Here is a 12,402-nt window from a genome sequence, read left to right as displayed (position 1 = left end):
GAGGGAGGCACTGAGCGGAGCATACTGGACAGCACCTACTGGTCCTCAAATGAGTCAATGACCAATGATACTCTGCCAGGAGATGGGATTGAACCAGGGAAAGAAAAGTGGCCCTGCATTCCCCAGGGGTCCTCTTGGCCAGAGCCTCCTCCCTGGTAAGATATATAGCCAGCTCAGCCAGGGCCAGGAGGAGATCCTGGGACTCGGTGCGGCCACAGACAGGGAGTGCATAAATAAACAGGTGAGGGGAGAAGTGCAGCCAGAACCTCAAGAAGAGGTTCTGGAGGAGGCGGAAGAGGAGTTGCAACCGGGTGCACTCCAGATACGTGCGCGCCAGGGTCCCCCTCTGTTGGCAAAAGGAGCAGGTGTCCACATGACACAGGGCTAGACCCACTACATAAACTAAGGGAGGCTACTAAAAAAGCAACATCTGGTTACTGGGACAAATGATAAGGAAACAGGGATGGGAGTGAAGGTCAAAAATTAATAAGTAGTGTGCCGGGAGGGGGGAGGGGCACCGAGCTGAGCACCTTGGACAGCGCCCACTGCCCCTCAAGCCAATCCAAGGACCAGTGGACACTGCCCAGTGATGCTCTGCCCGGACACGGGAAAGAAAAGGGGCTCTGCAGTCTGTGGGGGCCCTTGCAGCCCGAGCCTCCTTTCTTAGCCAGGGCCAGAAGGAGGTTGACCAGGAGGTCCTGGGACTCGGTGGGGCCACGGACAAGAAGTGCATGAATGAAGAGGTGAGGGGAATAGAGCCAGGTTCCCGAGGAGGTGGTGCAGGGGCTCCAGCCTGGCCCACACCAGGTACACCCGCTCCACGGAGGGGGCTCGGCTGGCAACAAGGACAGGCGTCTGCATGACAGGATGCTGGGCAAGACGGACCTAAGGTCTGAACGAGTAAGTGGCAGCTCTTATATTCGGGGGCTTCACCGAGTGACAGAAGTCCTGCGAGGAAACAGACGCTTCGTTTCGGCTGGCGGCTCCCGGCCGGCGCAGCGGCGCTCCCCGCCCCGGCGGCAGGTGCCCAGGGCCCGGTGCCGGCTCCCCCCGGCCGCTCGAGGCGGCCGAGTCACGGGCCCTGGCCGCGCGGGGCCGCAGCGGGGCGGCTCCGGCCCCCTGGAGCGTCAGCGCCCGCGCGGCCGCCCCGCGCGCCGGGACCCCTGCCGCATCCGCGCCTCACGGAGCCGCCCCCGGGCCGGAGCTCGGCGGAGGGGAGGGCGGGGAGGACGACCCCGGGCGGGGCACGGCGGGCTCTGCCGGCAAAGCCCCGGGGCTCCGGGGGGGCGCAGAGGCGGGTCCCGGCACCTGCCGTCCCGGGGGTGGGCCCCGCTCGCCCCCCCGCCGGCGCCGGCTCAGTCACTTCCGGAGCGGAGCGGAGCGGAGCCGGGCCGAGCCGGGCCGGGCCGGCAGCAGCAGCGCGATGGCGGCGGCGGCGGCGGCCGAGAAGGAGGCGAGCCAGCAGAGCACGCTGGGCGCCTACTCGCCCGTGGACTACATGAGCATCACCAGCTTCCCGCGCCTGCCCGAGGAGGAGCCGGGCGGCGCCGCGGCCGAGAGCTGCCTGCGCGCCAGGAAGGAGGAGGACGCGTTCCTGGGCGAGCAGGACACCGGTGAGCGGAGCGGGGCGCCCGGCCCCGGCCCCGGCCCCGTTCCCGCACCGCCGCGCCCAGCCGGCCCCGGCCCCGGCCCCGGCCCCGGCCCTGCTGCCCCCGTGGCTCTTCCCCCCTCTCGCCCGTGCGCCTCCCTCCTCCCGGTCCTCGCCCCGTCTGTCCCCGCTGGCAGCCTCCAGCCAGGGGTCTCTGCCCTGCACCCGCTCACTGCTGCCCCCCTCGGGCCCTTTCTCGGCTCCCTTCATGCCCTCTGGTTGCTGCCTCCATGCATCCGTCCTCCCTGCCCCATTTCTTTCCACCCCCCAGACACTGTGTTGCTGCCTCCTCTGCCCCCGGGCTCGGCTCCTGTCACAACGAATCCAAATTCCCCAGTCACTGTGAACCGGCTTCCCTGCTCCATCCTGGCCCATCACAGCTCTCCCTTGAGGAGGACTTGGTGCTCCTCCTGATGCTGGGGTAGCCGGGCACCATCACTGATCTTCAGAGGCTGCCAGGGGACTTCTGCCTCCTTCCCCACAACCCACACAAGGCTTAAAAGCCTTGGGGCACCTTTCATGCCTGATCAATTCATGGGGCAGGGCCTATCTGGCATCCTGCCCTGTCTGGGCAGGGCCTGTGTGGGTCCCACCCTCTCAGGGGTGGCATTTCTATGGGCACTGGGGATTTCATTCATCAGGAGAAGGAACCACTCAGAGCACAGGCAAACCGTATCTACTGGGGGCAGAGCTTCTACAGCCCTTGCCTATAAAAGGCAGGTCCCCTCTAACTTGTGCGGGGCCAACCTGGAGCCTGTTTGCCACAACTGGCATGGGTAGCCTCCGTGTGTGGCAAGGAGCAGACCAAGGGGAGGGGAAACAGCACAGTGGCAGATAGGGCAGGGACCAGAAAACAGAGAAGCAGACTGGGCAGGGAGCACAGGGCAGGAAACATCAGAGCAGCCAATCGGGCAGGGGAAGAGGATCAGAGTGGCACTTGGGGAGGATGCAGAGATTTTTGGCACATCTTCCAAAAAGGTTGCCTCCCATTGCTCTATCCCCAACCTGTGTTTGAAAGAACTTGGCTAGATACAGCCCAGACACACCCACCCCAGTGATCCCTCCCTTGGTGTAAGGGTGACTCCCTAGGAAAGGTAAGGGATGGCTGGGACTTCTTGTGTAGACAAGGCTTAGCCCTACCTTGAATTGGGCCAAATCCTGGGGAATGATTTGGAGTCAGTCAAGATACAGTTATGTTCTATTTGTTTTCCAAAAGTATCCTAGACCAGATCTAGCTGAGTCTACTTTCCTTTCTCATTATCTTCTAAACCAAGGCTGCACAACTTTTAAGCAATCTAGGGCCACATGTCATGGGGCTGCACCTGTGTGGGACATGGGTCCTGGGTGCACCCCATATGGATGCCCCTACCCTGCTGTACTATGCCTGTGTAGGCACTCCCTATACACCCCTGCCTTTGCAGTTACCCCTCTCCCCCACTGCTATGCTGCACACTTGCATGGCCTCAGCTTCACCCTCAACTCCCAGCACTGCACTGCACCACCTCGTCCCTTGGGGGAGATGCAGAAGGTAGAAGCTGGAGGTGGAAAATGGAGATTCTGGTTCCTGTTACAGCTTGATCAATGGGGGGGAGCAGCAGCTGGACTGGAGCCGAGGGGCCTCAGCAAAACACTTCCTGGGCTGCATGTGGCCCATGGGTCACTAGTTGGACTGCTTGGTTTTGAATATATATAAGACAGTGAACCTGGGATCTAAGCGGCTGTCAGGAAATGTCCTTTCTCAATTTGGTACTGTCCCTCTTTTTCTCCCATGACTCTCCACAGCCTCCTAGGTTTCCCCTCCATTATTCATCAATCCATGTGGCCTCCCATCTCTCCTTGTCCCTTGCACTGATTGACTGGAATGCTACATTTTTTTTTTAATTCATAGTTATCTCTGGTGTTTTGTAAGGCTGAAATCTCATGTCCTCATCTTGATTGTCCTCTGCCTAGTTTCTCATTTCAATTTGTCAGACTCTCCCTGTAATCACAAACAGTAAATCGGTTCTGGAAATGCAGTACCAGCTGCAAAGGCAGATAGATATTTGCAGAAAGCTGTGGATTGTTCCTATCAAATGCTTGGTTTTAATGAAATTATCTGCTGTTCTTTTTATTTTTGACAAAGCCCTTTACAGCTTTTTAAATGACTAGTTTCTTCCTGGACAATCAAAGTTGTATATTTTTCCTGCAATCCCAAACTAAATTTCTCCATCCTAACTGAGCCCTCTCAACAGCTAAAGAAGAAAAAAGAAAAAATTCCTAGCAGCAAATCCCTACCTGCAACCTAGTGGTATAGAGACAAGGACCACAGGGCAGGCTCTTCCGTAGTGAATTGCTATTGACTTCAGTGGACTTACGTCAGGAATTAGTTTGGCTCAGTACAGTGGTTCATGTGACCAGCTCTCATTCCCAACAAATGAAGTAGTGAGATGTTCAATTTGGTGTATCAGGCAGGCTTTCTCAAAGCACGGACTGTTATTTAATATTCCTAGTCAGGTCTACTGACTCTGAAGGCTGAAAGCCAGCTTGCAATTGCAGTTTACATTTTTTCATCCCTTTGATTATATTCTAACAAGTAAATAAGCTTTCATGACCTATTTTCTTTTAATTCTATTCTAGTTCCCCTTTACTTTCAGGTTTAAGAGAGCAATGCCTCCTTAATTACTTCACTTTGAAATCTATGGGTAAGATGAAGGGGAAAGAATTCCACACAGTTAGCCATAACTTTGTGTGCGCAAAATGCAAGTGCAATTTCATGCCTCATTTATGTGTTCAGTTATCCTGATTGTGCATGCCAATTTCCAGTTCTGGTTATTTGCATACACAATTACTGGACTACTCTGCAATGCTGCTGTAATTTCATGTAGACCTATGTTATGCAATTGCATATGTAACATATTATAATGTTTTTTGTATTCTCACATCTATGCCATTGTATTAATTAAAGATCAAGATATTTTAATAGCTTGTAAAAATCCACTTGTGCACCAAGTGCTAGCATTGTTTGTCAAAATGAGTGGGATGGGAACCTACATTTCAATTTTTGCCAAATCTGTGCTTCTGTTCCAAAAAAGTATAGTCCTAGGGTTTTGAAGAAAATTTTCCAGTGAGACTCCAGTGCCATTTTTCTGAGTCTTTCACCAGGCAACTCCCATGCTCCTTTTGCTTTCTCTTCTCACCAGCCCCTACAAGTTCGGTGTAGGTGGCCCTGGAATCTTGAAGTGCAGGTTCACGAAAGAAACCAATGTATGTCTGGCTACTAAATGGTGTTTGGTAGCTTGTCTTTCCAGAGAAAGGAATGTTCTCATGGGGAAGACAAAGAGCAGGATGGTGCTCTTGGAGATTTCTGCCTCATTATCCTCTTCGGATCTAATGGTCTATAATATTTTTATTCTTACCAGGGCTCTGAGAAGTTGATTGGGAAAAATGAGGCATACGAATGAGAAATGACTTGCTCCAAGTCACATAAGTTGAACCCAGGTTTCTCAAACAGTAAACTAATACTCCAACCCCCTGGACCATCTTTCTTCTCAGGAGTCTCTTTTTGGCTCTGCCATGGATTCCTATGTGACCTTGGGAAAGTCACATGTCCTCTCCATGCCTTTGTTTCCCCATTTATGAAATGGAAATATTAACACATCTTTGGGACTTTGTGAGGCTGAATTTATTTCCTGTTTTGAAGGCACTGTAGATATGCTATCATGCTTTCATTGCTTTCATGTTGAGCTTGTACTGTATGGTGATTAAGGTCACTGGGTAATACACATGGTTTAAAGCTCTCAGTAGTACAGGAAGAGCCGAATACAGTGTGTGCTACAGGGACATGTGCATAAAGGCCTATCCTTTGGTGTACTGTTTTATTACCAGTTTCTCTCTACAAATACCTCTAACCTCCCTTAAAGGCTGCCTTGCTGTGAACCTTTCATAGAAACTTGCCAGTCCTGCTTTTTCATACTGACTGATGAGAGCTGCCAGTGCCCCCACCAGCTTCTGAAATAGCCCTCTACTTCTCCCTTCCTGACAATGTTTAGATCCCTCCAACTGCAAGGCTATCCTGTCAGATGCTTCTAGCTGCCTGATCCTTTGCCCTGTTCCAGCATGTCTACTACCTGGTGGTCAGAGTTTGCCTGGGACCCCAAGAACCATCTGTCCCATCCTGATGAAACTGCTGTGAGAGCCAATATAGGAGTAGTTCTTGCAGGGATGGTAGGGAGTGTGTGAGTGGGCAGAGAAGAAGAACTGAGGCAGATGTGCTGGGATTTTGCTTGCAAAGGAATTGGGCATATGATGGAAGAATGGGCAGGTCAGCAAGGACATATACCAGGAAATAGTCAGAACCTGCAGGGACAAAATCAGGAAGGCAAAGATAAAGAATGAGTTGCACCTGGCAAAGGAAATTAAAAACAACAAGAAGAGGTTCTATAAGTATGTTGGCCAGAAAAGTAGGACCAAGAAAACTGTGGGTCCTGTTAACAAGGCAGGGGCAACTCTTAAGAGAAGATGCAAAGAAGGCAGAGTTACTCAGTAGCTACTTTGCCTCAGATTTCACAAAAAAATTAAGCTGCAGCCAGATACCTAATATGGATTATTTGGATACAGAAGGGGGCAGGCTGAGGGATGAGATAACAAAATTCATGGTCAGAGAGCTTTTGATGGGTCTGAATGGATTTAAGTCAGCAAGGCCAGATGAACTTCATGTCTTGAAGGAACTGGCAGAGGAGATCTCAGAGCCCTTGGCAACGATCTTCAAGAAGTTGTGGGAGACAGGCCAGGTACCGAAGGACTAGAAAAGGGCCAACATAGTGTCCCTCTTTAAAAAAAGGAGAAATAGGGGAACTACAGATTCGTTAGCCTTACCTCAATACCTGGGAAGTTATTAGTGCATATCCTAAGGAAAGCTCTTTGCAAGCATCTGGAGGAGAAAAAGCTGATTGCAAGCAGCCAGCATGGATTTATGAAAAACAGATAATGTCAAACATCCCTTCCAGCCACTAACATCTATGAACTATGAAACCTGAACTCCTATTTTGACAAAGTAACTACTTGGGTGGATGACGGGAATGCTGTGGATATATATCTGGACTTCAGCCAGGCTTTTGACAAGGTCCCACATGACCTTCTCATAAACAAATTGAAGAAACGTGGACTGGACAAAACTACTGTAGGTGAATAGGTAACTAGCTCAAGAGCTACAAGCAAAGGGTAATTATTAATGGATCCACATAAGAATTGCAGAAGGTTTTGTGTGGAGTCCCACAGGGGTCTGTCCTGGGCCCTGTGCTGTTCCATATGTTTGTTAATGATTCGGATGCTGGCATAGAAAGCTTCTTGAGCAGGTTTGTGGCTGGCACAAAACTGGGAAGGATTGTGAACACACTGAAGTGCAATTCAGAAGGATCTTGACAGATTGGAAAGCTGGGCTAGAGCTAATAGGATGAAGTTCAATGTGGGCAAATGCAAGGTGCTACACCTTGGGAGGAATAATCAAAAGCACAAATATAAAATGGCGGAAACCTGGTTGGATGGCAGCACTATAAAAAAGGATCTGGGAGTCTTGAAAGATCGCAGATTCAATATGAGTCTGCAGTGTGATGCAGCCTCACACAAGATGAATACAATTTTGGGATGCATCAATAGAAGCATTAGGTGCGAGACATGGGAGTTATAGTATTATTGTGGACAAATTGGAGAGAGTTCAGCGGAGGGCAACAAAAATGGTTTGGGGGCTGGAGCACGTGACTTCTGAGGAGAGGTTGAGGGAACTGGACTAGTTTAGTTTAGAGAAGAAAAGACTGAGAGGGGATTTAATAGCAGCCTTCAACTACCTGAAAGGTGATTCCAAAGAGGATAGAGCTGGACTGTTCTCAGTGGTGGCAGATGACAGAACAAGGAGCAATGGTCTCAAGTTGTATCAAGGGAATTTTAGGTTGGATATTAGGAAGAACTTTCTCACTAGGAGGGTAGTAAAACACTGTAACATGTTACCCAGAGAGGTTGTGGAATCTCCATTCTTGGAGGTTTTAAGACCCAACTCAACAAAGGCTTGGCTGGGATGATCTAGTTGGGGATGGTCCTGCTTTGAGCAGAGGGTTGGACTAGATGACCTCCTGAGGTCCCTAATTTTCTATGATTCTATGATAGTACCTCTCTACTTGGAGCTGGTTAGGCCTCATTTGGAGTATTGTGTGCAGTTCTGAGCTCCACATTTTAAGAAGCATGTGAAGTTAGAGAGGGTCCAGAGGCAGGCAGTAAAGATGATAAAGGGCTTGGAAAGTAAGTCATACAAGGAGAGGCTGAAGGAGCAAGGCACGTTCAGCTTGCGGAAAAGGCACTTAAGAGTGGACATGATAGCAGTCTGCAAATATTTTAAGCACTCCAATAAATAAGAGGAAAAGCACCTTTTCTTTATTGCTGCAGAGAGTTGGATGTGAACCAACAGCTTGAATTTGCAGCAAGGTACATTTAGATTGCATATCAGGAAAGACTTCTTCACTGTTAGAATAGCAAGGCAGTGGAATAGACTGCCTAGGGAAGTTGTGGACTCTCCATCACTGGAGGTGTTCAAGAAGAGGTTGGATAGCATTGATCAAGGATAACCTAAGGATAGCTATGCTAAGGTATTTCCCATGCTCTGGGCTTTGCTGGTTGCCTATGTTACATGCCAGGGTGTTTTTAAGCCTCCCTCGGAGGCATTAGGTGATGGCTACAGCCAAGGCTGGGGACTTTGCCGTCCTCTGTGGTAGAGGGTGCAGCCCTCTACCTGAGATTTCTTGAACATATATTGACAGCCTGTTATAGAAGCAGGACATTGGCTGCAATGGTTCCCCTGCTTTACCTGTGGAGGGTTAGGGTGTTAGTTCTGTGTTATGTCAGGTTTGATGGCAGTCTTATGTAGTGTTTAGATTATGGTTTATATGGACTGGTTAGGACAGACAGGCAGGGCATTGGTCTAGATGACCTCTGGAGGTCCCTTTCAGTCCTATTTCTCTGTGATTCTATGAGTTATTTATTTCCCCATCTTGACATGGCCGATCTTTGATTTCTAGTTCTTCAGCCTCTGTTTTGTGAGCTCTTAAGTAGCACAGGGAGTGAGTATATGAGCATTTAGCTCTGGGTTTCTCAGGTTTTTATACAGAGGTTCCTGCTGCTTTACTTTTCTAAGTAGGAAAGTATCAGTATTTGTCATTTGTTTTTTCCTGCTGTAGGCAAACATGTTGCTCGTGGAATGAAGAGGGTGCATGCTGGATGGAGGAAGGGACTGTGCCCCTCCTAGCTCTACAACAAAAGTCAAGATCAAAGGTCCACCCAAGCCTGGTAGCCCACACGGGGGGGCATGACTAAGGTATGCCCATTTCTGTAGTCAGCAGCACACAAGGGAGTAACGTGGCTAGCGTCACCTTTGGCCACCCTTGTGTCTTCAGCCTAAATGATTAGATACCCATTCACAGCTGGATACACTGGGACATGAGACCACAGTAAGTCTCTGGAGCTATAATAAGAAGTCTTAACCATTTTACCCCCATACCCTAACTCTGGGAGACACTTCAGTATTGAACTCCCTCCTAGTCCAGTTGTAGATCTTTGTATACAGTTTAGTTTATGTAGGTCACTCTTACTTTTGTAGCTCTGGGCCTATATATTGTTCTGCCAGAGTGTTCCAATCTTGATCTGCACTACCCTTGCTAGTCTAGTTTTGGGGCTTCTTCCATAGCCTGAACCCAAGACTATGCACAGTCCTGCCAGGGTTTCTCAGCCATGACCTGTAGTTTCTGGCCTGATGTTCTTTTAAGAAGAGGGACCCAACGGTGCACTGGTGACTAGGATGAGAACATCAAGCATGATTCCATTTGTGACCTGATGTAGGATTTCCATCCTAAGATCTTGAAGTGAAAAGCAGGAGGGTGCTGAAAGAGCTACTTCCTCAACTTAATGCTCTGCACAAGTAGTTTCTTGTTTTAAGATTGTACGTATGCTTAGAGCTCAGGTAATAAAGTCCCAGGGGATTTACTCCTGATTTTATGCAGCATAACAACTAAAGTTAGAACTACCTGCAGTTCCAGGGGAGTTGCACCTGCTTACACTAGGTCTGAATTTGGTTCATTGTCTTTAAAGTGTAATGAATGAGACAGGGCCTAGATACTGAGTGGTTATTCAATATCCAGGTTACTGAGTGGTTGCCAGTGCAATTGGAAAGAGGCTTGTAGAGGCATTAAGAGGGTTAATTAGAACTGAGATCTTTCACTTCCATTTGTTCAGCTTCATTTTTAGTGAGTAAGCCAAGCTATCAGCAGGGACAGCTGCATGAGATTTTGCAACAGGATGAGCCCTCAACTGAACAAAGAGGAACTAGCACCTCTTGTGGTCTGGAGGTGCTGGCCTTCCAGGTAGAGGTGAATGTAGGCTAGGGACCAGGCTAGAGATGTAAAATTTCCAGAAATTTTGAAGTCATGGGAAAAAAAAACATTTTCCCCTCCATTTTGGGGGGGGAGGGGGGAATGGAAATTTTGGGAAAATTTGAAATATATGCAATACTTATTTTCTTAGCACCCTTTACAGATCTAAATTCACTTTGCTACTTTAAGAACATAAAATGAATTATGTATAACTTGGCTTGCTCATAAAATTATCATGTTTAGTACATTTATTAAATTTAAAAGTATAGTTTATTCAGACAATAATCACCAATTTACTAATTTAATTTACTTTAAAATGTTTTTTGCTACAAATGGAGCTACAAGCTGCTGAACTCTAAGGAACCTAGCATCTCTTAGTTTTTTCCAGTTTATGAGAAGCAGGCAAAAATTAAAGTTGAAAATAGAAGAAACGATCAACATTATAGTAAAACAAAGGAAGTTATATATTCTGGACTTATATATTTTAGTTATATATTCTAGTTATATATTCTAGTCTCCTACACAGTGTCAAGCAGATACAGAAAACACTTGTTTTTAGAAAAAGAGCTGAGAAAAAAAGGAACCCCACCTAAGACTCATTGATTTTGCTTCATGAAATTTTGTCTAATAAGTCTCATTTTCTGAACTGGCACTATCAGCAGTTAGTGCTTTTCTGATCCTTCATTTTTATCATCTTCATGGGCTTCTGAAAACTGAAAGTTTGCCTGGATTGAGACACATTTCTCTACTCTTTCACATGTTAACTTATTTCTTGATTTGGTGTGAGTATTTCCAAACGTAGACCAGTTTCTTTCACATGCCACAGAAGAGGGAGGAATCTGAAGCAGGTGAAAAGCAAGAAGAATCAAAGTCTGTGTTGTGTGAAGGCCTTGCACCCATATTGCAGGACGCATATGCTTGCCAGAGTCCCAGACTGCATTCCTGGACCAAATACCTGAAGATGTTCTGTACTCTGCAACATTTGAAAGTACCTTTCCAACATCCAGTCCAAAGTGTGTTGCTTGTTTTGTAGTCCAGTCAAATGCAGTAACGGTGCTATCATCACTAACATTTCTGCCTTTGAATCTTGGATCCAAGAGATTTGCAGCAGCATGAATTGATTGGCAACAGAATTCTTCCCATCTGTTAATAAAGTCTTTCATTTTTCTTTCTTCTGTACTTGTAAGTGGAGATACACTTAGATTCTCAAAAACAGTTGATTTAATCTGGGCCATTTGCTAAGGAATGTCTGACAAAAGCACATTGTCTGATTTAGATGCAGTGATTGCTGAAGAAATTGGCTTTAGAATCTTCAGGGAGTTCTGCAGCTGAACCCGGAAGACATCCTCATCAAGTACAGTGTCATTTACACTTCTGGGTACTTTAAGTTCCTCAATTATTACTGTTTGTTGAAGAGCTTCTTTGTTTTTTAGTAAACTTTCAAATGAGATCATCACTCCACCCCATCTAGTTTTACTACAGAGTTTGAGTGTCTCTATTTTATTCTTTGCATTCTTTTCTTCCTGCTTCTTCTTAAAGACTGCAGCTACAATATGAATAACTTTTACATGTTTTATAACTTCTTTTGCTCTTCTATAGATCTTTTGCAAAGTGTCCAACTGATTGATATAATTAAAAAGCAAGCTGAGCCCATGGGATGCATATCCTATTGCAGTAATATGTGGATATTTATCCATTATGATCTCCTATGCTGCTTTCATGTTACTTGCATTCTCAGTCAGCAAAGCGAATACTTTACCACTCCCAAACTTCTGTAGGACCTCACATATTTTACTACTGATATACTCTACAGTATGTCTGTGCTCTCCTGTTTCAATGCTTCTGTAAAAATCTGGTTGAAGTGTTGTTATCACAAAGTTTACGATTCCTTCTCCCTGCACATTTGTCCATCCATCTGTAAGTGCTGCAAGACACAGTGCTTTGTTGATTTTTTCCTTGCACAGATTGCATTACACATTCATATTCTGACTCTAAAAGAGGCTTGCTCAAAGAATGTCTGCAGGGCAAACGGTATGATAGTCTTAGTAATTTAAAGGCTTTCTGCCAGTATGCATTTTCAGTTATTGACAATGGTGTCCCAGAAGAATCTACTGCACTTGCAAGATCTTGGTCAATTTTTTCCTGCTCTTCTGGTGTCATCTTGTCTACAAATGAAGCTATTGAGAGTCTTTTGCATACAGTTGGTTGCAATATTTGGTTACTTAAGGATGTTGATTGGGCAACCCTTTGTGATGGTGATGTTATAAAAAAAGAAGCAGCAGCAGCAGTAGGAGGACTTCTGGATCAAGAACGTTGGAAAGAGCTATTTGCATTTTCTTCATTGTCAAAGGACAGGGTCCTGTG

At 47.1% G+C, this 12,402-nt stretch overlaps 1 protein-coding gene across 2 annotated transcripts in view; it reads left to right on the top strand.

Annotated features, from left to right (window-relative positions):
* The first annotated feature begins 832 nt into the window (after nucleotides 1-832).
* The window catches only part of GGT7 (gamma-glutamyltransferase 7), an 80,247-nt gene continuing 68,677 nt past the window's right edge, over nucleotides 833-12,402 (top strand). Inside the window, exon 1 of one of the 2 annotated variants that reach the window (XM_090020437.1) lies at nucleotides 833-900. Coding sequence is in view for 1 of the 2 variants with exons in the window: in XM_090020436.1 (XP_089876562.1) it covers nucleotides 1,424-1,613 (190 nt within the window). In the remaining variant the exon portion in view is untranslated. Of the gene's footprint in view, nucleotides 901-1,379; nucleotides 1,614-12,402 lie in introns of those variants that run through there. The other variant, XM_090020436.1, reaches the window with a different exon arrangement.

Source organism: Crocodylus siamensis, chromosome 10 (genome assembly GCF_052110815.1).
Source record: "Crocodylus siamensis isolate JL-2025a chromosome 10, ASM5211081v1, whole genome shotgun sequence".
Lineage (NCBI taxonomy): Eukaryota > Metazoa > Chordata > Crocodylia > Crocodylidae > Crocodylus > Crocodylus siamensis.
The sequence above is the reverse complement of the archived record's forward strand: the minus strand, read 5'-3'. Positions and strand labels throughout refer to the sequence as shown.